Source organism: Chaetodon auriga, chromosome 13, assembly GCF_051107435.1.
Source record: "Chaetodon auriga isolate fChaAug3 chromosome 13, fChaAug3.hap1, whole genome shotgun sequence".
In the NCBI taxonomy this organism is placed as follows: domain Eukaryota; kingdom Metazoa; phylum Chordata; class Actinopteri; order Chaetodontiformes; family Chaetodontidae; genus Chaetodon; species Chaetodon auriga.
This window is the reverse complement of record NC_135086.1, coordinates 3349848-3377275: the sequence shown is the minus strand read 5'-3', so window position 1 is coordinate 3377275 and position 27428 is coordinate 3349848. Positions and strand designations below refer to the sequence as shown.

General features: G+C 48.6%; 1 protein-coding gene across 2 annotated transcripts; it reads left to right on the top strand.

Annotated features, from left to right (window-relative positions):
* Window positions 1-372: 372 nt before the first annotated feature.
* On the top strand, window positions 373-27428 carry efnb2a (ephrin-B2a). Of its 2 annotated transcripts, XM_076746932.1 has the most exons (6): window positions 396-487; window positions 612-1228; window positions 11117-11400; window positions 19791-19883; window positions 21309-21419; window positions 23336-27428. In XM_076746932.1, exons 2-6 carry the CDS (start codon window positions 1116-1118, stop codon window positions 23740-23742), a joined length of 1008 nt encoding a protein of 335 aa, XP_076603047.1. In that variant the 5' UTR covers window positions 396-487; window positions 612-1115; the 3' UTR covers window positions 23743-27428. The 2 variants fall into 2 exon arrangements, with proteins under 2 accessions (XP_076603046.1, XP_076603047.1); XM_076746931.1 differs by having other exon boundaries at window positions 373-1228.

Below are 27428 nucleotides of genomic sequence, written 5' to 3'. Positions count from 1 at the left end.
CTCACTTCACCTGCTGTCATCTTTTCACAGTGTTCCCATTGTGGCGGAATTCACCTTTATTGTGTTTAATATTATTGGACTAATTCCATTTATGATGTCATATGTGGCACTCTTGTTATGTCCTAATTAGACAAAAAGCCATTTATTCGTCTTCCAGTCTTATTCATCCACCTGCCTGTCTGACAGAAGTAGGATTCGGCTGTAATTCCTCCCTTTTTGCTCACCACTAGTCACCGTACTGAACCAGTTGCCCTCTTTGACTGACAGCTGAGCTCCTATTGACTTCCCCGCCGAGGGACCAATCAGCGTCGGCGCGGGGCGGGGCCTGGGCAAAACCAGCTCCACCAAATATTCCCAGTCGCGGTCCCTTGCAGTTACTTTCCATCCAGGTTTCGGAGCAGCGCTGAGGCATCACCCCTGCGTCGTCTGCGGGCGTTCGGGACGGATCTGCAGGAACCAGCCGCAGCGCTCGTTTTGGGGACCTCTAGTATGAGAACTTCCATTCCAGCTCCTTTGATTTCTTTCATTCTCATATTTGATCATTTTCTTAATTTTGACCATCCGACCTCATTGTTTCGCCCTTCTCATTCTGCTGCTGCTGTCACCCACAGTTTGTCGCTCACCACCACCACCAGCACCAGCTGAAAGGGGAATATCTCACCATTCCACCACCAGCCATCACTGTCCTTCTCTCTGCTGCCGCTCTGGATTTTGGCGTGCACTGCTGGACTGTAACGCAGTGGGATTTATATTTGTATTGATTTCCATCTGCCGCCCGGTCCACAGCGGACACCGTCACTTTTTCTCTCTGAGGGATGTATTACAGCGGGTTGAAGTCTGCGCGCTGAACAGGGAGAATATATACGCACTGTCCGCTGAATGAACTGCTGCCGTGCGCCTTTGGTTTTTGGAGCAGGTCTCTCATCTGGAGATGCTCTCGTATATCTGATCTGGGTTTGTGGTCCGTGCGCATCCCACTGGATCGGGATATAAGGTGAAGAAATTGCCGCCGTCAGCCCTTTCTGGAGCGCTTGACCTCTGATTTATTTTTTTGTGGACATATTTGGTTGTTTTGAGAAGGATTGTGCACCCACCCGGAGGCGCGCAGGCTAACCATGGGGGACTCGATGTGGAGATATTATTTTGGAGTTTTGTTTATTGCCTTCAAAGTGGACTTGTGCCGGGCGCTCATCCTGGAGTCCATCTACTGGAACACAACAAATACCAAGTAAGTAGAGCACAAGCCGCGCTGATTACTGGCCCCCGTAGAGCCGTACGCTCTCCCGTGTGGAGACGATTTCATGCCAGACTCCGTTGAAAAATCTTGCAATTTTATGTTGGCTTGCTCGCCGCCCTTGGCTTGTATACGTAAAATAAAACGGGTTAACACTGGGTAGCTTTTTCAGAGACAGCTCTTCAGTTCAGCTCACATTCAGTGGAACAAAGAGCTCTCAGAGTAGCGTGACTGAAAATTAGAATTTACCTTCGCTGTTATTCTCGCAGTCATTTTCCACGACAGTGCACCGTGGCGGCTCGAAAGTGAGATTTTGTCAGAATAAATTGGGCTGAGTCGACCATCTGCACGCCGAGTTTTCACAGAACCTCAGCGGTTCGTAAAAATCCGAAATGAATGTGTACCCGCTCTGCAGCTTCGCTCCCACAGCTTTTGAAATGAGTTTGGGCTTTTATTACCGAGAAGCATCGGGGTTAACCACGCAGGATAAAAAAGAAGCCTTAAATGATAAAGCCATCATCCAAAACACCTGTCAAGATAAAGGAAGCTGTATTTAGCTCTGCTCACTGCTGCAGCGCTGTACTGGTAGATTTACTGTTTGTGTCTTGTCGCCGTTGGGGAATATTTACGCGCAGTGGACAGCCGGGGCCCGCTCGGCCGTGCGTCATGGTGGCACTCCACAGCACTCAAACCCGCCTGAGGAAGAACCGGCTCAGTACCGAGTGCGATCCATCGATTATTGTTGTTTATTGGAGGCTTTCTGTGCAGATGGTCACATGTGGCTGTGCGCTGGGGGTTTGAAGTAAAATGAATTTTGAAGGTAACTTTACGCCTCGCTTCCTCAGTCATTAATAACTTGGACTCGGCAGATTGTAATTCATATCTGAGCGTCAGTGGCCCGAATCTGGTAAAAATAGCAGACCTTTGAAGCTGTATTGAGCTCATTAGCAGGCCCGTATATTTGCTAGCAGATGTGTTTCCACAGGATCAATTATTGAATGTTATTTTTATCCTCCGTGATGAAAATTATATTAAGGAGAAAGTGAGGAGGAATGGATCCGAACATGACGAGGCGGAGGCTGCATGGAGCTGCTGGGACGCTCCGCCGGGCCTCTGATGCTCTGACGCGGTTTCCAACACTTTGTGTGGACAGAATTAAATAATTAACTGAACAATGAGCCAAATTTTAGGGCGGATTATGTTGGAAACATGGTCGCTGTGGTGAAAACTTTCAATAGACCGTCGTGCCCGCAGCTCTCCGACCGTTTAAAACAATTTCTGGGATGCGTCAGAAGCTTGAACGTAAAATGTGATGTGGAATTTCAGGAGGTCCCGTACATGCAGTTGTGTGTATTTTCTTTATTAATCGTGCATCTAAAACCATAGGTGGTGATTATTAGGAACCAAGGCGAGCTGGGGGTTTTTTTGTTTTTTTTTTCAAATCACATTCATCTGTCTAAGATCATCTCCCCCCTCCATGTGCCTCCTAAATATTCCTGCAGGCCAAGAGAGGCGGTTAAAGTCTTTTTCAGCAAATAATAATGTGTCTTTCTCCTCCTCGACACCCCTGGTCTCAGCCCTGCGGGGGGCGCCCCTCTTTGTGGCGGTTTCGTCACGGCCAAACTCCAACTCGCTCAATAATTCAGCTTTTGGCCCTCGTGCAGCCAGAAAGCCCCTCTCCCTCTCCGTCTCCTGTTTTCCCTCCGTGAGACACACACAATGCAGACGCGACGATGGTCTAACAGGTGTCTATTGTTGCGTGGCTGCTGGAAATAAACATTAACTTGCGGTGTGCGTAACCGCGCGCACTCGCTTGTTTGTTTGTTTGTTGTGCCGGGTCTTTCGGTCTATGTGCAGAGAGGATTTGCTGTGTTGTGGCGTAAACAGAGCTCCGATGCTCTATATGCGGCGGCCTCGGCCTCCTCGCCTCTTGACTGCCACGGCCATCTGTGTCCCGGCCCAGACTGTGCGCCCAGTGACGCACTAATGTATACCCGTAATTCATTTCACGACAGAGAGGCAACACAAACGCGTTTACGACCCTTATTATCCGTCGAGGATGCACTTTGCAACCTTATATATTTTCTCCATATATTTCAGCCCCGATGGTTCTGTGCTCTGATGCAGTCAGTGGTTGTGTTAAGGTCCCATTTGACGGTGACGACAAGAAAAACCCCAAAATGGCTTTAGCACAAAAATGTGTGCAGATAATTTATCACAGCAAATGGACACAGTGCAGAGAAATGTCTTGCTGTGTGAGGACACACTGCAGCCTGCTTTGCGGGAAGCTTTCTTTCTATAAAGAGATCACCCAACAAGTTATTTGCTGCTTTTAAAATACCCTCCTCACAGAGCCAGAACATGAAACCTGCTCCATTTTGGAGCTGCAGCCCTTCAAAATTAGTATGTCATTTCACTTGGCGCGTCACTTCTGATTTGGAAAAGGAGGAAAAAACAAAGAGGAGAGCGCGTCCACCCTCGGAGCAAGTATAGGCCTCGGGCTGCCGCAGACGCAGCGGGCATTCCGCGGAATTAGCGTGTGCATGTGCGCATTCTTTACGTGCTGTCTGGGTGAGGAGTTCAGAGGTAAAAGGCCACAGAGTGATATCATTGTGTGACCGGACACCTCATTCTTTTCAGCTAAATCCCCCTTTCTGCCTCTGTTTGCAGCAGAGAACAGTTTGTAGTTCAAGTTCTGCGGCGGAAATGAACCTCAGCTCAACATACAAGCTGAGAATATTTGAGACGTTTGACACGAAGCAGAAAACTTTGAATTTCTTTATTGTCATTAGGGGGGAGCAGACGTTGGTAGAATCTCAGGATGGAAAATGTGCCTCTCGGCTTTCACACAGCTAATGTCTGATAAATAACTTTCCTGCGAGCGTCCGTTGAATAAAAGCACCCAAACTTTTGATTATCCCTTTTCACAGCTCGTTCAAAGTCCTCATGCCTGCGTGTCAGTTATTCCTCCTCAGTAACAGAGAACCCCAAAGGGTGAATATCTTTATTCAGCGGGTCAGCAATATGCTCGACAGCCCAAGTTGTCCCTGCCTCCGCGTCCCTCTTAGTTTGTGTTAGTCCTCCTCTTTGACTATTCAGGGAAGGATGAATGTTAGAAATGTGAAGGCTGTGGGCCAGTCTAATGCCTTTGTGTGTGTAGGCCGGGGGAGAGCATAAAGAAACAGCCAGCCTCTCTCTCTCTGTATACTAAGTGTGTGTGCATCTATAAAAAAAATCCCTCCGCAGGGCCCACGGCTGTGTCGATTAAACCTCATTGTTGTTTGCGCTTTACTACTTTACTGCCCTTATGCATGAACCTCCTAAGAAAAAAAAAACAAGAGAACGACTCCACTGCCCCCCCACCCCCCGACCTCCCCAACACACACACACACACACACACACACACACACACACACACACACACACACACACAGACACATCACATCACACCACACACACCTCCTTCTTCTGGTAATCCATTTTGTAGTTGGGAGGGAGAAACAAAAGAGAGGCCTGCTTTACATGGTTTATGTAAAAGGAGCGCTCCCTCTCTTCCAATGCAGTTCATTAAGAGATTACATAGAAGCCCAGAGACCCTTTGTGACCGGGCAGTGACGGGGGCACCTCTGTGGGTCCTTTTGTGAATGCAGGGGGGTTAAGAAGGGGGGGCACAGAGATGCAGGTCCATCATGAATGACTGACGAGGCCTTGTGCTGAATGTCGTAACGATGCCCGCCCTCTTCCTCCGGCTATCCCTCCTTCCAAATCCCCCGCAGTGCCTCTAATTTCGCCTCTTCCCTTTTCTTTCTGGAGCTGAGAGAGAGATCAGTTGTTTTAATTTAACTACATCGACGGCAGCGAGGGAGAAACTGAGGGAGAGGAAGCGAAACGCTGCCATGTTCGACACAGGGCGACAGAGGCTGACGTGGCTTTTTAATGATTACTGCCAAGAGAAAGGTTGATGATTAAGATTGTGGAATAAAAGAGCAGGGAGAGAAAGAATAGAAGGAAAACTGAGAGAAATGAAACAGAGAGGGGAGAAGAAAGCGCCGGGGCCCCTTGGGGCAAGGAGGGTAATTATGTCTAGGCCTGCTCAGATCCCACAGGCCTGGATTACTGGATGAAAGGTGGGGCCGAAGGCACGGAGCGCAGACGGAACCGGAGAGAGGACGAGGGGGGATTGGGTGACAGACCTCCATCCCTCGGCCAACAGAGGGCGAAAGCCGGGGCGCTGCGGAGAATCGCCGGTGGATTAACCCTCGCTCTGCCTCGCCGTGGCCTCTTTGTCTGCCGCCTTAATGAATCCTCACATTGCAGCTGGGATTCAGAGTCAAACAGTTGCTCTTGATCTGCTGTGAATATTCACCCTCCCCTCCATCCGCTTTGTTTTCTCATAACTTCAGGGCCACAGGAAGAGAGCGGAGGGGAGATTCGGATGGGGGATTAGACCGGGCGGCCACCGCGGTTTTGTTTTGTCACACACAAATCCAACAATCCAGTGGTTTAAAGAGAGCCTGAAAGGGAGACATGGCAGAGAGGAGAGAGGGGGGGCAGAGATGTGCAGACAGGAGGATGCAGGGAAAACAGAGAGAGGCCACAAAGGTTCAGAGGCGCACCACTGAACTCAGGTTTTGGTGTTTTTTCACTGGCGACAGATGCGACGGTCGTAACCTCTCAGGAAGTAGGTCTCCTCCTCCTCCTCCTCCTCCTCCTCCTCCTCCTTTTTTCCTTTTGCCCCAATCATTTCCTCTGTCCTCCCCAAACCCCTCCACACACACACACACACACACACACCAAAACACACACCAAACCTAAAGGTGAAGAAGAGTGGTGAGAAGATGAAGTGAAAAACAGATGTCGCCCACCTGTGCGTCTGGATCTGAGAAGCAGCCTTAATTCCACTTTCACTCAGTTTGAAAAGTGCCATCGACGTCAGATTTACGACCCCGCAGATCCCAAACAAAACAGAACATTTCATCGATGTGTGTGCTGCTCTTTTGTAAAAGTCCCAGCCCTCACAAACAAAGTCACAGCTCTAAAATCTCTTTCCTGAGCGAAGCCGCGAGGGCTTTTTGTTCGCCCAAAATTGCTGCTGTCTGATTTTGCCATTTCATTATAAAAACCTCCTCAGCATCATAAAAGGCCTTTTTTTCTCGCTCTGACAGACGTGGAGAGAGTTCAGCCACCTGTGGCTGTTCTCACCTTCCCACCAAATGTCCTGACAGCGTGGTTAGAGATGAGAGGAGGGAGGCCGGCGGCTCGGCTCGGCCTCTGTTCGCTCCTCTGCCGGCTTGGTCGGAGCAGTCGGTGGGGGAGGCGGAGGGAGCGGAGAGAGGGATGAACAGTGACGAGAGGAGGAAGTGCTGGTATCTGCCGCTCTCCTCACCTCCTCTGCAGGGTCACACTTTTCGGGGAGCGCCGCCCTCATTGAGCGTGACACGACAGAAAACTGCAAGAAACACGAGCGAGAGATTCAGACTGCAGCTTCGTCTGATCCGTTCGAGCTGTCCATTAAGTGTTTAGTCACACTTCACAAGTTCAAACCCCCAAATATTCAGTTTAAAACGATAAGAAACACAAAAGCAACAAATCCTCACATTTAAGAAGCAGCGAATGTTTAAAATAAACGTAATCGATTAATGGATGATTCGATTCACAACATGAAGCTTTTCTGTTTTCACTTTATTCTGCGAGTCAGACGTGATGTTTTCATCTGGACAATTCAAAGGAATCAGCTGTTGATTCTTTGTTTTGGCACAATTTGTGTTTTCTTTATATCTACACACACACACACACACACACACACACACACAGCTGCTAATAAAAGCCTGGAACGTAAAGCAGATATTTCTCAAACAAAGCGATGATTTTTTCGACGCTCGTGACGAATTTGTTTTAAAGCAGTGAGACGTTTTTCATAAAGTTTAATTTGCCGTGTGTTTAAAGAAAATAACCAGAAAAAGAAAAGTTATTTTATCAACATACAAACATTCAGCGGCCTGGACGGCGGCCTTTAAACGTTCATGAGCGAACACGCTGACAGTCGTTAGCCGTCCGTTGTTTCCATACTGACTGAACAGCCTTTAATGCTTCTGCTCTGCACTGAAATGCCCTTTGGTTCAGGAATATTTATGGTGGGGGGGACGGGGACGGGGGGATGCTCTGAAGAAGGGGTTTTTAGTCTGAGGAGGAGCTGAGGAGGAGCGCTGGGAAACAGGAGGGGTGAAGGGCCAAGTGTGCCTTAAAGCAGGCTGGGGGGCCAGAAGAGGGTGGGGGTCAAACGCATTTACAATCATGAGATGGCGGCGCAGGCTGGTATTTGTTTTGCGCCCCTCCCCTCGTTTGCTCACCCTTTCCGTCCTGGCGGGGCCGAGCGGGCTCCTCGGCCGTCGCCGTGACCTCGTGTACCTGCTGTTTTGTTGTAATGGCTGCCATCGAGCCAGGTGTCTGGTGTCCAACACGCTCATTTAGCATCGCGCTGAGGGAGGAGCGGAACAAATGAATGAGTGTCCGACTCGACAATCTCTGTCTTCATCTCTTCTCGCGTTCCTCGCCATTTTCCCTTCCCTTTGTGTTTATTCTGAGGGACAATCCAGAATAGCTCACATTCGCCCTGATCAGCCTCTTGGCAGCTTATCTTTAAACCCACATTTTAACAGTTTTATTCTTCTTTGTCAGCACTCACTGAATGCTTTCATTATCAGGACTTTGCTGTAAGTCAGCTGGCTAAAACACGAGCGTGGAGGAGAGAAGGAGGTGTTTGTTGTGGTGTTTCTTCGCCCCCGGTGGAGGCCGAGCTCAGGTTTGAGCCGTAAAGACGGTGGACGAACAGGAAACAGCACATATTCACAGTGTGTGTGTAAGAGGGACGGCTGAGGACACTTCCTCTGTGTGTGTGTGTGTGTGTGTGTGTGTGTGTGTGTGTGTTAAGTCTCCTGCTAGCTCCCGTAGAGATAGCATTCATGCTAGCGGAGCAGGAGTGAAAATGAAATGATTCACCTGCTCGCCACGTATGCGTGCGTGCAGCAGGTGTGTCTGCGTGTGCACGTTTGTTGTCACAGTTTCACTTCCTGGTCGCCTTGAATTTGGCTGTCGGACATTTTGTTTTGTTTTGCCGTTGCTCCCCCTGACTGCACTGAAGCTAAAGCTAATTCCAGCCGTCTTAATTTTCGATATTGAGACAATTTTGGGAAATTTGTTCAGCGTGAGAGGAGATTAATATCCGTTTTATTCCTGTTTGTCAAATACGCAGCGACGCTCACAGTGTGTTTAGCCTAGCTTAGCAGAAGGACAGAGAAAAGGCTTCCAAAGCTGTTTAATCCACAGTGTCTCTTATTTGTTTAACCTGCACGAGGAGAAATGTTAAAACAACAACATGTGTTTTTATGTGTCCAATATATTTACATTGAAAAGCAGCTGATTCAGCGCTTCTGTGCAGCTGCAGACAGACAGACAGACAGACAGACAGACAGACAATCCGCTCAGCTTTAGGATGGTGAGACAGGCTAACTGTTTCCCTGTGGCTGCAGCTAAAAGTGTCCTGACTGAACACACACACACACACACACACACAGAGCGATAAGACGAGGAGCTGCATGACGAAGAGCTGCTGCTCACCTCTCCTCATTATGGAAGCGAAGCTAAATCTGAAGCACTTCTAGATTAACCTCTCTGGATAAATAATGGCCACGCTACTGACACACTAACGCACGCACACACATTTAAAGTAAGCACATGCATGCACGCGCTCACCCCTGTGTAAACACACATGCCCACTTGCACGCATGAATGGATGCTCACACACACACACACACACACACACACATGCAAGGTTAATGCATACACATACAATTCCACAGCGTTTGTGTAGAAATGAAGCCCCCCCCCCCCAGGCTTTTCTGAGGACCTTTCCCCTCTATCTCTCTCTCTCTTTGCTCTACTTCTCCCCTCTCATCCCCCCTTCCTCCACACCCACACACACACACACACACACACACACACACACAGACGATAAGATGATGCCAGATGGCGCTGCAATGCATAGACATACATCTCTTCTTCTCTGTGTCCGTCAGTGGACGCACTGTACCGCCGCTGAGTGTGTCTCCAGGGGGCAGGAAAAATGCTCGCTCGGCCTAGTTAGCCGCCGCGTGCACGAGCGTGAGCCTGCGTTTGTGTGTACGCGTGTGCGCGTTCATCTTCGTGCTCACGCCGGAAGCAAAGGAGAAGATGCACGTTGTTGTTGCAGAAGGAGAAATCCTGCACGTCTGAAAGACAAAGAGCGCGCGTGTGACGGGGCTGCATGTTTATACGTATTAAACTGATTATGGCTGAATTTCCCCCCGCTATTTCATTTAGCTCTTTGTTAATTATGAATCGACTGTGCCTTGCCACCGGTCCCCCGTGTGAAGGCTCCCCTGCCGCCCCGCGGTGGCTGTCTTTGTAGTCAGAAAAAAACCAGTCGAAGCCCGACGCTGGTGCTCAGTCCTCACTGGGAGAGCGAAGAGACGACGCGTCTCTCCTGTTCTGTCTTCCAGGAAAAGAGGTCAAAGTTCACGTGGAGATGCTTGGCCTGCACACACCTAAAGACACTCGTGTTTACAGTGTTACACACATGTATGATTGGCTGCTGGCTCGTGGAGGACAGGAAAAAAGAAGAATTGATCATCAGAATCTGATCATTTATTAAGTCATCTATCAGTCGATCTGCTCCTTTTCTCTCATTTATTTCACTGGAAATAACGAAGTTCACTGCAGCTGCAATTATCTTTATTTTTTCAATTAATCATTTAATTGTTTGGTTTGTAAAATGTGACAGAAAAAATACCCGTAATTCCCTGAAGTCCAGTGTGACATCATCAAATGTCTTATCTGACCAAAAAAATCCTCACAGCTGATGTTTGAAAAATGAATTCAAATCGATTGATCAGCTTATTATTTAAGATCTAGATCACCTTCCAGGCCTGAAATCCATCCTCACACACACACACACACACACACACACACACACACAGAGTGCATATGTTAAACCTAAATGCTCCCACTCGATGTTCATGAGTATTTGCGCTGCGTTCCTGTCTTATTTACTTGCACCAGGATTCGCTGCGCGCCATAAAAAATCCTCCTGGGTCTCCACGGTTAACATTTCAAATTGTATTCAAGCGTGGGGCAAATTCGTTTAGCAGATAAATACAAGGTTTCACCTCCAACTCGAGCTCCAGCTGTGAGTGTGTGTGTGTGTGTGAGTGTGTGTGTGCAGTCACAGGAATGCTGCAGGGGCTCTCAGTACTTGGAGACTAAATGGCAGCGTTATTTTACTTTTGGGAAGAATTTAGGGAAATTCAACTACACTCGCAGTCAAACCCCTCCAGGCGCTCTGTCTGTGTGTGTGTTGCTGCTCCTGTTGTTGTGATTTTGCTTCACCAAGATGGGCTTTTATTGTTTTTTAATTTTCTGTTTTGTATGCCAACGCCGTTCTGCCATTTCCGCTCGCATCCGGGATGTGTGCCGCCTTCTCCTCGTTTATCCGGTTAATTATTCTTCCGTTCCATCGCTGCCGCAGCGCTGAAGAAAAGCCCCGTGATTTCATCCTCAGATATGGGGTCACTTTGCACCCAACACACACACACACACACACACACACACACACACACACACACATATGCATACATCACACAATCCGCCATTATCCTTCATCATCTAAAATTAATGGACACAATCAGTAATTACCACATCAATAATTAAGCCGACTTCTCTTTTTTTTGGAGAGGCTCGATGGCGAACACTCCAATCTGAAATGCATAATGAATGACTTATCATCGGTTTCTCTGCAGCTAACTAACATCCCTCTTTCTCTGCTGTGTTCCCTGCGTCTCCTTTCAGATTCGTGCAAGGCCAAGGCGTGGTATTGTACCCCCAGATCGGGGATAAGTTGGACATTGTGTGCCCCCGCGTGGACGGCGGGGTGACCGATGGCGTGGAGTATTACAAGGTGTACATGGTGCCCAGGGAGCAGCTGGAGAGCTGCACCATAACCAAGGCCGACACGCCGCTCCTCAACTGCGTCAAGCCCGACCAGGACGTCAAGTTCACCCTCAAGTTTCAGGAGTTCAGCCCGAATCTGTGGGGCCTGGAGTTCTTCAGGGGCAGAGACTACTACATCATCTGTGAGTACTTGTCTCTCCCTGAAGGGATAATAAATTAGGCCTTGCATAATTTAAGGGGAAAATGGCCGTAAACAGTTCAGCAAGGTTTAAGATCCAGCTGCTGGTGACATGCCTCAAATTTGTGTGTGAAATTTGGAGTGTGGTGTTCATTTTTTCTCATTGTAGTCAATAACGGCTCAGATAGATGTGCTGACATCAGCATGAGGCGTCATTCTTTGAAGACTCGGACGTTTCAGTCAGCATTGCATTCACTGTTGCTCTACCTACATACAGTTCAGTGCAAGTCCACACAGCCTCCCCAGATGTGGCAGATGGGCATTCTGAGGTATATGAGAGGCTGAGGTAAATGAGGCTGAGGTTGAGGCGAAAGTCGCTTCATTGCCAGACAACTGAGAGTTTCTTGAACATCACAGATCAAAAGTATCCAGAGATGGTTTTTCCCTCGAGAGCGTATAGATAGAAAGTTATGCATTCAAAGGAGTCTGTAGTGTTTTCAAAGATTCTCCCTGTGGGATTTACTTCTTGTAGAAATCAACCCGTTAGCGAGACCCAATCACAAAATAACCATTCAGAGTTGTAGGAAAACTTTGCTCGGGGTTGTTCTGATGTTCAAAGACCCAGTCAGATCGTGACACAGCATCTGTTGTAGGAGTTCGGACGACCGCCTGCTTTGATTAAAGCATATTAAACCTTTAAGGGTCCTTAGCTGTGAGACCCCAGGCAGCTCAGACTCCTCACAGTCACCCTTCATCCCTCTGGCTAAGAAATGACTCATCACCCAGTGTCATGGTGCAGGTGTGGCCACTCCGCTCTGCCGATTGCCTGTGATGTACTAACGCCATCCTGGGAGGAAGTTCTGATGGGGTTTAGTGACGGCCCCCTGGTTTGAAACATGGGAGGTGGACTGAACCATCTGTGTGGTGCTGATGGGGGGTGCGCCGCAGATAGGACCATCTGTGAGGCTCTGCCACAGCCATCTGTGAGCTGTCACAGTAGTGGAAGGCCATATTTCTGACTGAGTAGAAAGAAAGAGAGTGAAGAGGAGGAACGGCGAGCAGGAAATACCTCTTCTCATCCAAACAATCCACTATGGTAGAGGAAGTTGCATTTTGCATAACAAATATGCACGGCAACAGTGCACCGTACTGTATAAATCCCACTTTAAACTGCCTGCAGTAGACGACTCCTGCAAATTCAAATTTTCCTCTGAGCTCCGCAGTACTCTGAAGTCCCGCAGAGAGATCTGTCAAGCAGCTGTTTCAGAAAAACAGGTTCAGCGACACAATATGCTCATTCAGTTCTACTTAAATTAGTTTTAAACCAAACAGGCAACAGTGGCTGCTCTGTCACTAATGTGTTATAGCTGCAGGATATTTGCATGGCGCGGCATGCCTCGCTGTGTTTGAGTTGAACAGGTACTTTGTGGTTTTGCAGGTGTGACATGTATTCTGACAAATATGTTGGAACACATAAAGCAGTTCAGAGCCTTGAAAATGACTCACAAGTGCAAAAGTTTAGCGGCACATAGAGTGCACGGGGCGACCTGCCCGGGGTGGACGCACACACTGATACACCTGTGCAAGAGCACACGTGCACGAGCATCCACACCCGCAGAGGCCGAGCACGCCGTTAGATGTGGTTTGTGTGTGTTGAAGGACTACAAAGGCTTCTGGCTGAAGGGGCGCAGACGCGATCACCTCCCTCGACTCCTCCTCGGCTCCCTCCACCCAAACGCCGCAGTTAATTATTGATGAGCCGGGGCTCGTGTTTACTTACCTCTGTTCTCCCGCTGCTCTGCCTGAGATCCTGCCGCTGAGTGTGATCACGGTGTGGAGGATCAGAATCAGAGCAGAAGATGGCGTGAAGTTCAGTTTGATGAAGGACATTGAAAAGTGCAGGTACGTGTGCTTTGGAGAGGAAACGTTGATAATTCACACATGCACGTCGTCCCTCAGGAGGCCGCAGCTGCAGGTTCTCTGTGCACACACAGCAGCACCGGTGCAAACGTCCTGTGACAACAGTCTTCCTCACTCTATCTGCGGCTGTCCGTCACAACCCGAGCAGACGAGAATATTCAATTTCCCAAAGCCCTCCTCTTCATCAGCCTGCCGAGTCGACAAGTTGGAACAGAAAGAGTGGTGGGGAAGTTCAACTCCTAACTTTAAAAAGAGGGGTTGGAAAATCCAATTTTGCAGTTCTTGCAAATTCCCTTTCCACCGACATCCCCACCCCTCTGCCGCCTCCCCACCTCTCTTCACAGCTACAAAAAATGCTAATGTGCAGCCTAAAGAGGGGAGAGAGGGAGCTGTTTCTCCACTGGAGTGTGTCTCGTTTTGCTGTTAATTGCCTCTTCTTGGCTAGCTCTGGCCCCAGTTCTGCAGCTTTAACAGCCCACTGCAGTTGCATTGTGGCGCTATGTTGTGTACTTAGTGCCGTTCCTTTTTATTTTGAACCGGCCGCTTGGAGAAGCTCCAGCCGTGCATGGGTAAACACCGAGAGTGAAGCACAAACAAACACCAAAAAAAAAGAGAGACAGAATGAGAGAAACGCGCAGAGGTGTGCGTAGGCGGAGTCGGATTCATGGTTGTTTATACCTTGCAGTGTAGTGAGCCAATGTGCGAATGTTTGCTCGTGGGCGTAACTGCATGTGTCTGCGTGCTGGGTGAACAACGTATGGGAATTAATAGATAGCCTACATATACATACTCATGGCTTGACTTGCCCTGTGCACCTCTACAAGACAGCATCTCCATCTTGTTATCTGTGCCTCTGTGTGTGTGTGTGTGTGTGTGTGTGTGTGTGTGTGTGTGTGTGTGTGTGTGTGTCCCATCCCTGCCTCCCTTCCAGCACTGCTGTCCAAGATCCATCCGAGTGTGACACTGCCTCACAAAGTTCACCGTGAGGTTTTCATTAGTCTTTTGGAGTGAGCACTCGATACGTAATTAATTAACCGCCGTTTAATCCTCCATTTCTTCTCACAATTGCCAAGGCCCCCACATCAATGCTACGGATCTCCACCAATTGGATTAGCGCTGCCTTGTGTCGAGTATTGTGCCAAGGCTAGACCTAGATTAGATGGGCACGCTCGACCCCCCCAAACTTCAAAACCACGTCTTTGGATTCAAACAGCTGCGACATCAGGCCTCAGCGCTCGACTGTCTCTTCCTGCACTGTCCCGCAGTGAAGACTGACAGGTGGTCTGATCTGCTTCCTGTGCACCAATGAAAAAAGGACACGTGTGTAAATCAGTGTGTATTCATGGTCAGCTCGTGTGTGTGTGTGTGTGTGTGTGTGTGTGTGCATTCCGTGTGGTTGTGAGTTTGGACTTTGTGTCCTGTGTTTGCTTGGATGCGTAGAAGTGGCTGCTGTATATCTGCAGATTTCTTACATGCGTGCACGTTTGTGTATTCGTGCATCTGTGTGTGTGTGTGTGTGTGTGTGTGTGCGCACGTGCGTGTGCCTTTTGAAAGTGGCCGTGCACAATGCTGCTCCAGTTGAGAGCAGATGAGTCTGATGTGATTGTTTGCGGCAGCATGGCCTGCAGCCGAGAACCTAGTGAGCTAGATGATTACATGAGCTAAAGAGGGAGAGGGAGATGAATAAGGAGGGAAAGGGGGCAGAAAGAGTGACGAAAGCGAAAGGGAGCTAACGAGGAAGGGAAGGAGGGAGAGGGAAAAGGCAAGGGAGCTGAAGAGAGAGAGCGAGAGAGGGAGGGAGGGAGGAGAAATGGAGCTAAAGGGAATGGGGTCATAGCAAGAGAGGGAACGAGAGATGAGCTAAAGAGGGCAGAAGAAGGACAAGGCTGAGTTTACAGTCAGAGCAGACATTTCATCAGGCTTTAATCACCCTCTGCCTCGGTCACAACAGGAAACAGCTCGGTCACCTCGCCGCTGCCTCATCGTGTAGATCTAACCTGAGCGCCGAGGGGGGAAACTCCTCTCATTAACTCTGACGTGGATTTAAAATGAGCTGAAACGTCCGATTGAAACGATCGGTTCTTTGTTCACTCCAGTGCGTCCAGGTTCACGGCGCTAGATTGATGCTCGTTATTGCATTATGAAAATGGGTGGATTCATCAGCGACGGGCTAAAAACAAGTGGATTTTTCCACAACTCCCAGTCAAACTGTGCTTTTTCCACCCAAAATTATAATTGAACCACTTATCACTGCTGCCGTAATTGAGTGTTAAATATGTAACTTAAACTTAAGTGGATTTAATTAAGGGATTTGACATGTTTGTGTGTTTGTGGTGACCCGGCTCTGCCCCAGCCTGTGTCTGAGGGTCGAGATGCGAAGGCGCCCCCTGTCACGGGCGATTAGGGCGCCGGGTGGTGATGGGTATTAACCAGCCTGTAACCTCGGCACTGCGATGATGGCTTCACGCTCCACAGCAACCCGACGGATGGCAATTACGCTCAGCGTTTAGATTATAGCTGCCTTTGTCTGTCTTCTTCTTCTCTTTCTGTCTTTCTGGGACACGTCCATCCGTCCATTCTTTAGCTCTCTCACTGTGCGCTCTGTTCTTCCTCTTACTATGTGTCTTTCTGAGTTGCCTCTTCAGTTGTTGCCATGCTCTGTTTCACTGTTTATGAGCGGCCCAGCATTGTCTTCCGGCAGTGCATTGTGTATTCATTTTCCCTGCAGTTTTTGGCAAATGTAGTAAAGCAGCATTCAAAGAGCAGTTTTTTCAAGCTTTACGAGGCTTTTCATACTGACTACAGACAGTTCACTTTGTTTTAACTCACAGTTCTGTTAAGTATCTGTAAAAAAAGCTCAAATCTTAAACCTGACATGCAGAACGATGAGATATCCTGTTTAATATCCAGTAAAACTAAACCTTTGTCTTACAGCTAATTAAAACGAGAAAAATGCCGTTAATCTCTAACAACACTTGAGTGTCACGTTAGCCAAACTGCCACGTGGTACTCTAAAACTAGCTGCACATGCTAGCGCAGGTATCTGCAGTATTGGAGGTTTTTCTTGCGGGTTAAATTAGGAGCAAGCAGGAAATATCTGGATTGCAGCTCACAATTGACTGTCTCATTAAGCGCAGGGTGATTTTCCACTCTCTTAATTTGATAAACAGGAGAAAATTAAGTTAAGGAGGTTAAATTAAGTTATGGAGGGTAAATTAAGTTAAGGGGGGGAAGGGGCGAGGGGGGGCTTGTGGTGTGTTTACAATGTGGGGGGTGGGGTTGGTGTGCTGCATGCTCGTTGTATGCTAGTGCTACTTTTACAGGTGTGTGTGACACTCAAAGCGAGGACACTTTGACACACTTCTACCATTTGTTTGAGACTACATGTGGCTGAAGGTGAGTGTGTGTGTGTGTGTGTGTGTGTGTGTGAGTGTGAGTGTAAATGTGTGTGTGTGTGTGTGTGTGTGTGTGTGTGTGTGTGTGCGCACTGGAACATTTTTTAGCGGCCCACTCAAGCTGTCGCTTTGGTCTCGAGCGGTGCTTTGTCACAGCCGCTGACTGATTTTTCCTGATGGCCTTCTCTCCCTGTCGCAGGGCCTGTTTTTGCATGGCTGTGCTCACGGGACCAGGTTTTGGTCTGAACCGCGTCAGCAGTGAGAAAACAGACTCTGTAATTCACAGTGACGATGGAGGAAAATCAGAGGGAGCTTCTCTTTTTCCTCGCTGTTTCTCTGTGAGTCTCTGCAGAAGGTCACACAAGCTGAAGCAGCGGGTTAATCTTTCTCACTATTTCTCCTCCTTCTTCCTCCCTCTGTTCCTCCACCCCTCTCCCTTTCCCCCCCATCCTTGAGTCTTATCTGCTGCTGTAATGCCAGCGGTAGTTGGAGACTAAATCCATTTGTGAGGGTCTTGTATGAACCAGGTCTACCCCAGCCCCCTCCTCCAACGTGTTCCCGCAGCATTAAGGATTAGCTGGTTAACTCTAGCCAGCTAGTCTGTCAGCCCGTCCAGCCTGGCCTTGTCTGGCTGGGCCGAGGAGGGCCAAGTCATTCAGCCAGCCTTAGCCGATTCAACAATCACATTCTGTTTAAATCCAAGTCAGGCTTGCCTGGACTGCAGCCTTGGCATAGTGAGTGTGTGTTTTACTCCGCATTTAAAGGGGAAGAAGAATTTAAAGTTTAAAATGACTCCAGACTGAAAGATGATTTCGATTTCCTCTAAATGTCAAGGAAACGCTGCAGCCGAGTTTAAAGGAGATGCTTTTGGAGGCTTGACGAGGAGGATGTGTCTGTTTCTTTAGCAGACGGGTGCTGATGTGTTCATGATTTAACGGGCCAAAAGGCAGGAGGGAGCGAGGAAGGGAGGAGAGAATGAAGGAAGGAGGTGACACAAGTGGTGAAGTATGTGGCAGATGAGACCTACATACACCTTCTGTGCGGTTCAGCGCCCTTCACGCCCTTTGAACTCTGACCTCTCAGGCACAAGTGGCTTTGAGCACCTCAACATCACACAACTGCTCACACACACCACCGCCGTGCCGCCGCTCATAAAGCAAACAGTGTTGAGATGGTTAATGACATCCTGCAGGATTGTAAAATTCATGTGTGTTGTGCTAACAGGTTTATGAAATGAACACATGCACGCTCACACGTGCACACAGGAGCACAAGCCTTTAAGGAGCTTTGTCTGTAATGTGCTTTTCGGTCTCCACTGGAAAGCCATAGGTCAGCGAGAGAAGGAGACGGGGGGAGAGAGGAGGAGAGATGGAGGCTGGGAAGGAGGGAGGGAGTCCTTGTTAACATGCTCTTTGTGTCCGCTCCCATCACCGTCTTATTGAAGCAAGGGGATTCGGATCAAAATGATTGGTAGCTGGGAGGGCGGAAAAGGAGGAAAAAAAGAAAAGGGGCTGGGAGGAGGAGAAAGAGAAAGTGGCAGACTATGCAGGGTGAAATTTTTCAAAGCTATTTCAATCTGAATCTGAGTGAAGCACCTGCCTTCCAATTCCCTCGCAGCTGATGGACGACGTTCGGCTGCAGCAGGAATGTGTCGAGGTGGCGGCGAGGAGGGGCGGCGGCAAGTTCAGGGTAAAGAGGTTCAGAGAAGAAGGGAGCTGCTGCAAGGTGGTCGCTCCGGAGAGGAGGAAACTGAGGATGATGGGGTTCAAGGGAGGGGAGAGAGGAGGAGAGGCTGGAGAGGAAGCCGAGGGGAGGGGATGGGGGTCAGTCGTAGTGAATGCGGGCCACTGCGCGCTGGCGGGAAGCCAAGCCGCTAAGCCCCGGCAGCTCGTTAGCCTCTGTGTTACTGACCTGATAGACCACAAGCCCCGCTCCCCCCGCCTCCCCCTTCCTCGCCTGTTTCCTGTCCCACTCACGGTCCAAGCTAGCTGCAGTTCTGCCCAGCGGCCTCCGGGGGCAGCGCACATAAAAGCAGGCGAGGAGGGAGGCGGAGCGGCGGCTAATGGGCTTGAAAGCATTGCGCCGATGGAGCTGCGGCAGGGCAGCTTTGTGTTTGTGTGCGTGTGGCCCACATCTGTACAAGTTTGACACAAGCAGAGATTTCTTTTATCAAAGTGCGGTTTCCTTTTATAGACGGCCCTCGCAGCATCTGCTCGCAGGCCCGTTTTGTTGCTCCTGTCACATGTGGGATGTCTCGCACCACCCCTCCAGATTCCTCTCCCAACATCTGCTGCTGTCCCTTAAACACAGTGTTTAAGCGGTGCACGTCTGTTTTCTCCTGTGTTTAAATGCTTTTTTAGATCCTTTAAGCTCTTTTCATCTAAGGGCCATTGAGGTATTTACCGCCTCCCTCTGTTGCCTTCATTTCGCTGCCTCTCCTGGAGAAGTGCCCTGTTTTTTTAAACCATCCCCTCCTGTTGACATCCCTGAATATTTTTTTTTTCATGTTGTCAGCAGATCTCTCCTTCTTCATAAGCCTGGCAGCAAGTTTGCCTTTTAGATCTGAGCATTTGAGGGCTTTTAAAATCCAAAAGTGTGTTCTTTAATAACCGGCTACCACTCTCTGGAGTGTCGTTAGCACTAATACACGATAAGCCGGCGAATTTCCCGCGGCTTGCCAAGATGGCCACTGTCAAGGCAGTCGTCGTGGTTTCTCTCCCTCTCAGTGTCTCCCCTCTCCTCACCTCCCTTAACTGCCTCCTTCATGAGGCCCATCAGCACAGTTAGAGATATTACAGTCACAATTACTCAAGCTAATTGACTTTGGGGATGTGAAATATTCCGCCGGAGTGGAGCGGCTGAGGTGATGAACGGGTGAATTGTGGTTTTATTAAGGGGGTATGACTCATATCCTTCCTCGGCGGAAGGCTTTCAGCGCCTCTGTTGTCTTTGGGAACTGGCTGTTTTTCCGAGATAGGCTGAAGGCATATATGGCAACACAATTTCCCTGACACGTCTCTTCTGCACCAAATGCTCGCTGCTGATTCTAACCTTGTTCCTCTCTCTCTGTCTGCCGTAGCTACATCCAACGGCACCATGGAGGGCATCGACAACCAGGAGGGGGGAGTGTGCAAGACCAAGTCCATGAAGATAATCATGAAAGTGGGACAAAGTGAGTATTGTATTATTGAATTACAGCGGTGAGCGCCCGCAGGCACGAGCAGGCAGCCGCGATGCAGCGCTCGTACATTCTGTAAAATTGTGCGAGCCTCTGAAAATGTCCTAATAAGGTCATAGGAGGCTGTGCAGCATACAGCTCCATCGTCTCCATGACACCTGGGGCTGCGAGGGGGCAGGAGATGTAATCTAGCGGAAGCCCTAATGCGCTGAAACATACACACACGCTCACACACGATTGTGTATGCCTGCACGCACACGTGCACTTGAAGCATCTGCTGTTACACGCACTCGAAGGCTTTCTGCACATGCAGGGTGAAGGTGCACACAAACACCTAATGCTCATGAGCTGTGAAGCTGTGTGTGTGACACCTACACACTCCCCGAGCGAGCAGTCTACACACTATCTGCAGCACACACACACAGTCAGATAGCACGGACCCTTTCCTTGATTATAGCCATAATTATTCAGAAATCATTTGCCCGGCTGCCACCCACAGTGGTCTTTTCCTGGGGCTGACCCTCTCGTCAACACCGGCTTCAGCGCTTTAGAGAATGGCTGAAGGTCAGGGAAGTAATCGAAGCTGCTGCACTCTGAGGAAGAAAAGAACAGGTGCTGATTTACAGGCCTGGAAATTGGTTCTGCCACTTAACAGTGCTGAAAATCATCTCCAGCTTTCTGAGGAGCTGCTGACAAATCAGCGGATTCGTTAAATGAAATGTAATATTAAGTGTAGCTTCGGTGCGGTTGAGCTTGACGGCGCAGCTCAACCTGAGAGTACTCGTGGTTTTAACAGCAGTGAATTACTCCAACATTTAGCGTGACCGTTTTGGAGCCTGCTCAGCGTTAGAAGACAAAACAGATACACTGACAGACATGTTCGCAGCATTTAGAACCAAATGTTCCCAACCAAAAACAGCCTTTAGCTCCTCCAGTCAGGTCAAGTCTGCATGATGAGCTTCAGTTTCCCAGTTTTTCCTCTACACACATTTCGCTGTTCAGGGATGAAATGTTTTTTCAAGATTATATAAATGAATCAGTGAAAGGAGAGTTACCTTCGTGCAGTTCTGACATGCCTGTGTGTACGTTGAAGGAGTGATTGATGGCTGTTATTGTTCCTCCTGCCTGTGCAAGTCAAGTGTGCACAGCAAAATCCATATGACCCAATCAGTGCAATCCGGCCAATATGAGTTAGACAGTCGACAAGTAAGACAAATTAAGTGAGACTCTTCCAAAATTAAGATTTTCAAATGAGTGTTTGTTTGCCTTTTTGTAAGAAATCTGTTTCCTTGTGACCTGCTGCAGACAGATCATCCTGATCTGAACCCGCCCAGAAACATGACTGTTAACAACATGGACGCACACTGCGGTGACAAAGAACTCCTCATTAACTCGATGCATCGTGTCTGCATTTTTCAGATCCCTCTGACCCTATTTCACCCAAAGACAACCCCACCAGAGTACCCTACTCTCCCAAGCACTCAGATGGCAAGGATTCCTACAACCCCAACGATGTACTGGAGAAACCAGGTGAGTTCACCTGTTCGCAGCTTAAATCCTGGGAAAGCGGTAATTGAGTCGAGGATTTATTAGAACAATTTGGCATTTGGGCGGATGACTGTTCGGCCAGCTAAGAGCAGATAGCGCTAAGCGTGCGTGTGTGTGTTTGTGAGAGTCAATGGGGTGTGTGTGTGAAAGTGAAGGAAAGAAAGGTCAGCGATTCATCAGCCAGTAATTGAATGTTGCCCATAAAACTGATAGGCATCTCCGGCCTCTCAAGGACTTATAAGGTATCTCCACGCTGGCCCCCTTCCAGCCTTAACCCGCCGCTTAAGTGACATTTTCAGGAAAATGATCTGATCGCTGTCTGCCATCTTTTTAACGACCTGTTCTTCGTACAGACGCACGCTTGTTTCTTCACCGAACCACAACTCAGACAGACGTGCGGCTTCGTGCAGACCACTCTTATCTCTGCTATTATATTGCAGTTAAAAATCTCCTGAGAAGAAAATCAGACCGGCAATTTCCGCAGCGAGCAGAAAAGAGAAACAGGAAAGCCCGAGAACAAAAACAAGCTGACCTATATTAACAGTCCTGCCGTCCGTCCCCCTGCGTCCTGGTTCATCGAGGGCGTGGCCCCACCTTTCTGGTTTCACTCCCAAATCTGTCAGACGCAGAGCATGCAAATCTGCCGTCCCACCCGATAAACCCTTGCTGGCACCGTGTACTGTAGGCATCAGCATCTTGCTCTCTCCATTCCTGCCCTCTCTCGTGCTTTTTCGTGTCTCATCCCTCCATCCCGGCCGCTAGCAGGAGCATATGGGCGTCAGAGTGCTGTGGGCAGAGCGTCTGAGGCAGCATAATCCCCTTGTAAAACAAGGGAAGGGTCCTTGCTTCGGGCCGCCTGCCATCCCGCATCCACTCCCCCTGCCACAGCAAAAGCACTTGCAGGCCCTCAGGAGAGCGGCGGCAGACAGGGAGACGCAGTAATCCCGCCCGCTCAGGGACCGCGCTCTCGTCCCGGGGAGAGCAGGACACGTCGGCCCCTGAGTGTTGGACGTGGACCAGAATGTGCATCGCTGGGAGTCAGAGCACAGCTTGGCTTTCATAATTCATGTCTCATGATGACATCAAATATTTCTTTCTTATTTTCTTCCCTCTGGGGCTGTTAGTTAGAAAATTAAGTTACTTTTTATGTCTTTCAAAATGCAATTTATCTAAGTGCCATTTACCTGTATCTACCGCAGCCATTGTATCTCCTATCAGGCTGCGCTCGCCCTAGTTTCAAGGTTGCAGTCTTCACCTTCTGAATTTGAATAGCCACCGATCGAACGTGACCTTTACACAAAAGCCTTCTATAGGCAGGCTTCACTCTCAGCCACTGTGCTGCTGGCTCGGCCCTCACAGCTCCAGTGTGACATGATGAAATGACTGCGAGGAGGGGGGGGGGGGCAGGGAAAGAGATGCCGCTAAAGACAACGCTGCCGCCTCCTTGTCTTTCCTCTACAGGCGTCATTATGCCTCACACACACACACCTTCCTGATGTCTGAATTGCAGCACTGTCAGAATCACATTGTCGGGACTCTCCAAATTCCGTCCCACTTCACGCAGTGACTGGTCCTCATTTGAGCTTCTCTCTTCTTATGGGCAAAACCTTGAACGCCTTCGAGGAAATATCTTCCAAAAGCGTCCTTGTTTAGATGAATATCAGATTTGTGAAGGCACGCTCTGCAGTGCGACCACTGTGGAACAGGTTTAAAGCCTTCAGACGTGGTCGGATGGCGTTTTGTGGAAGCTCCAGTAGTTTGTTTTAATCAATCCTCGACTCTTCGAGCTGAGTCTGTGTTATTTATGATGGAACTTCAGGTTTTCATATATTCAGTAAACCTGCACACACAGAGCAGATTTGCCCTCATACTCACCTCTGCTTCCCTCCGTCTTTCAGGTGTAGCATCCAGAGAAAGCAACGACAACGACAATAACGGAAAATCCTCCAGCGTCATCGGCTCCGAGGTGGCCATCTTTGTCGGCATCGCTTCGGGCAGCGTCATTTTCATCATCATCATCATCATGCTGGTCCTGCTGCTGCTCAAGTACAGGCGGCGGCACCGCAAGCACTCGCCGCAGCACGCCGCCACGCTGTCTCTAAGCACCCTGGCCACGCCCAAACGGAGCGGCGGCGGCGGAAACAATAACGGCTCGGAGCCCAGCGACATCATCATCCCGCTCAGGACTGCTGACAGCGTCTTCTGCCCGCACTACGAGAAGGTCAGCGGCGACTACGGCCACCCGGTCTACATAGTGCAGGAGATGCCGCCTCAGAGCCCGGCCAACATCTATTACAAAGTCTGAGGTGGAACTTTTTACAGCAAGAGAGGAAGTGGAACAATCCCCCGGGCAGAGCGGGATTTGTGTTTCGCCTGACGCCGCCGACATGCCCGTGGACACTCTTGCTCTTTCTCTCTCTGTCTCTCTCACTCTGTCGACTCCTCCTCCTCTCCTCTGATGTTTTGTCACTATCGTTTTCTTTCTCGAAGTTTTGCTGATACCTTGTCGCTCCGGTTTGGTCGCAGTTGGCGCAGACGGGGCGGGCGGAGGGCCGGAGAGGAGGCCACCGCCGCCGCTGCTGCAGCTGCTCTCTGGGGCTGCTGGGAAATAGAGAGACGATCTCTTCCTTCGCCGACGTGGCCCCCTGTTTTGTTTTGTGCACCGCGGCCGGCGTTTGAGGGGAACTGAGCGTGTGCGATGGTAAAGTTAGACGCTGCTTGGATGGACAGACGGATGTATGGACGTGACGGTTTCCTGGCACGAGAGGAGGGGGAATGAATTTTTGGCCTCACCTTAAGAGAGACTACTGCTCGGAAAAAGAGAGGGAAAGAGACAAAAAACCGAGTGAGGAGGAGAGGTAAAGGAGAACATGGGCTGACCGTGAACTCAATGAACGGCCGCCCTCCCTCGATGCTCACTAGCCGGAGAGACTCTGTGGATTTACCAGCTGGACGAGGAAAAAGGAGAGAGATTCTCACACCGATCCTCTCTGGGACTTTCCTGACTGACTCACGGAGATCACCCATTCACCCGCCACCCACATCCTCACCATCACATATACACACATTCACCCACTCGCACAGACACACTGTCTCGCCGGTCAATGTGAACTGTTTGGGTTTAAGTGTGGACTGCACCGTTTCTCCTCATTCCCAGACACGCTTTCAGCAACCGTTTCTTTCACGTGTTACTTGAAGGTTTTAAGGAAAAACTTTGTTTTTGTACTGATCTTGTTTTTGGTCGGATCTGGTTTTCATATCCTGGTGTAGTTGGAATGCAGGTAGAAGTTTTCTTTTCCTTTAGTGACATGTCATAATGTACGTGACGTTCAAACACAAGTGACCCAACGGTGTCTCGGAGTGGCGAGGGCGTGAAAGGAAGGCGTGAGGGTCTTTTCAGTTTCGCGCCCTCTCGTTAGGGGACAGGGTGCATGTCAGGCCTGCCCAGGCGGCTCCTGGGAAGAGTGGAGGACTTTCATATTCATAGAGCAGCACTTTTAACCCCTTTCTGGTACCTCCACTCTTCACAGCGGTCAGAGAGAGACACAGTGATAGCTAGAGATGGGAGAGCAGCTGTATCCCGTCAGATTTAGTCACGAGGGCTCGCCTCAGCTTCTGGAGAACCTGGGCTTTTCACAGGCAGGCGTCGGGGCAATAAGAAATCCAGTTCGCCTTACTGCCGATTTTTGCGTCAGGTGAAGACGAGGCCGAAGATCTAGTTGAGGTTAGCGTAGCTGGCTGAAACAGCTCTAGGTACTGTAATGTTTACCCCTAGGGGTCCAGTGATGATAAAGGGTGCCCGAAGGGCCCAAAATCACCGTGACCGGTGCTCTCCTATTCTTGTTCGAAAAAAGCACAGGGACATCTATTTACATTGTCACTGTTTCTCAGTCTCCATTAGCATTTCCATATTGTGAGTTTTTCATTTACTTCTTTTTTTTTTTTTTTACAAAATAGATGTACATTTAAAAAAGGACATTACAAAGATGAAAAATTAAAAAAAATAAATAAAAAGCAGAATTTATTTATGATAGACACATAGAGCACAGGTGTTGTCAGGCGGTATGGAGAAGAAGAAGAAGAAGAAGAAGAAGAAGAAGAAGAAGAAGAAGAAGTAATGTTAATATATTATGGTATAAGTGCACATTATGCAATCTAGGTTTTTGATTATTTGATATCTCTCGACCCACTGAGTCCCGTACGTTGACGGCCCATCGCCCGCAGACGCAGGGCTCGGCCCCGGGAAGGAGGGCCAGGGGAGGGCGGCCTGGGCCCCGGCCCCGGCCCCGGCCCCGGCCCCGAGGGCAGCAGGGTTAACTGACCCAAAAATAGCTCACATTGGTGTACACAAGGGCAGAGTAGCTGTGTCTCCCACACTCACTCAGTGTAGCATCTCCCAAAGGAAAATTCCCATGAACACCCAGTGCCCCCGATTCTCCTCATACACACCCTTCATGTTCTCTGTGCATGTGTGTGTATGTGTGTGTGCGTGTGTGCGTGTGTTGAGCAAGTCTATATTTCAGTGACTTCACATCCATTAAAATCTTTGGCTTAGGATCAAAATCGTGACTTAAGCTGCCCCCCGAGCATGTATCAGCCCATCATTAACATTGTCATTTGTTCATGAAGAACATCAAATTTCACCGAAAAGCCAAGCCTTGTATGATCTGAGGTTTGTGCCTCTAAGAGGCTACAAAATCTGCAAATATGCAATTTTTATTTATTTTTTTAATCAATTCTGAGAAAAAAAAACACCTATGGAAAGTGTTCTTAACCACTGAAAGATGTAACAACAAACAAATGACACAAAACTAGCAAAGTTCGTCACACAAGCCTGCTGTTAGTTTGTTTTTCCTGCATTATTTCTAGTATTCTTTTAACCTTTTCTGTCTGAACTATGTGCCGTAGTACAAAGGTAAACTGTGAAAAACGAAACCATTAAAAAGCATATAATCACACCTGAACAGGTATTTAAGAAAAGATGAAAAGACACACACATACAACAAAGAACTGGCTGTTTAGTTGCTGTCTGTCTGCGGCAGAATATGACAATCTTATTAGTTTCTTTGAATCTGACGTCCTTTTCATAGCTGCCACTCGACTAACTCTCTCCCAACATTGACCAGGTTTGGCTCAACCTGTTATGAAATGTCGTAGCGATGCTGTGAGAGTCTTAGCACACGGGCTAGGAGAAGCACCTCAGGCTACTGTAAAATGCCTTGCTCGTATGGTCAGCCCTTGGTCACTTGACTCAGTAATTTTGCACCGTACTTCTGTAGGTAAGAAACTGTAAATACATTAATGTTTGTATTGTATATGGATCCTGGGTTGTTACAATAGCCTTATTCACCTTTTTAGGAAAGTAAATGGACAAAAAAAGTACAGAAAAAATGGAATACACTTCAGTAAAACAGAGCATACTACTTTTTTGGTAAATAGCTTATGTAAATATTGACCAGAACCCAATAAAACATTTTTTATAAACTCTTAAAGTAAGATGTTTTGTATAAAATTTGAATTTTTTGCTATGTATTTTAGCTAGCGCTCGATGGAAAGCCCGTGTCCTCCCCACTCCCTCCCCTTTTGCACTGTTTTCATGGTAATTTGGTTTAAAAAAAATGAGAGAAAAGTTGCCAAACCGACTGCTGCATATTTGTGCCATAAGTGTGTACCATAAATATTTATTGAATTAGTTTCTTTTTTTCTTTTTTTGTTCTGTTTTGGATTTAATTTCAGTCCAGTTTGTAAGTAACACAGTATTATATTTGCATTGTTTGTTCGTCTCCCCCCGTTTTCTTTAGTCACGTCATGGTTCCCGGGTGGCTGTCGCCCTCTTCCCCCCTCCCCTGCAGTATGAGATGGCCAGGCTGTGAAAAATGGTTTTAACATTCAAAAATCTAAAACAACGTTCAAAGTGAGGATAAATGACACACATTCCACCAGTCTGTTACAAACTGAAAATGTTTTTCAATAAAATGTTTTTCCTATGGA

Coding starts and splice junctions, on each gene's coding strand:
- efnb2a (XM_076746931.1), top strand. CDS start 1,116: ATGGGGGACTCGATGTGGAGATATTATTTTGGAGTTTTGTTTATTGCC. Junction 11,401..19,790: donor CAGAGACTACTACATCATCT/GTGAGTACTTGT, acceptor TGTCTGCCGTAG/CTACATCCAACGGCACCATG. Junction 19,884..21,308: donor AATCATGAAAGTGGGACAAA/GTGAGTATTGTA, acceptor TGCATTTTTCAG/ATCCCTCTGACCCTATTTCA.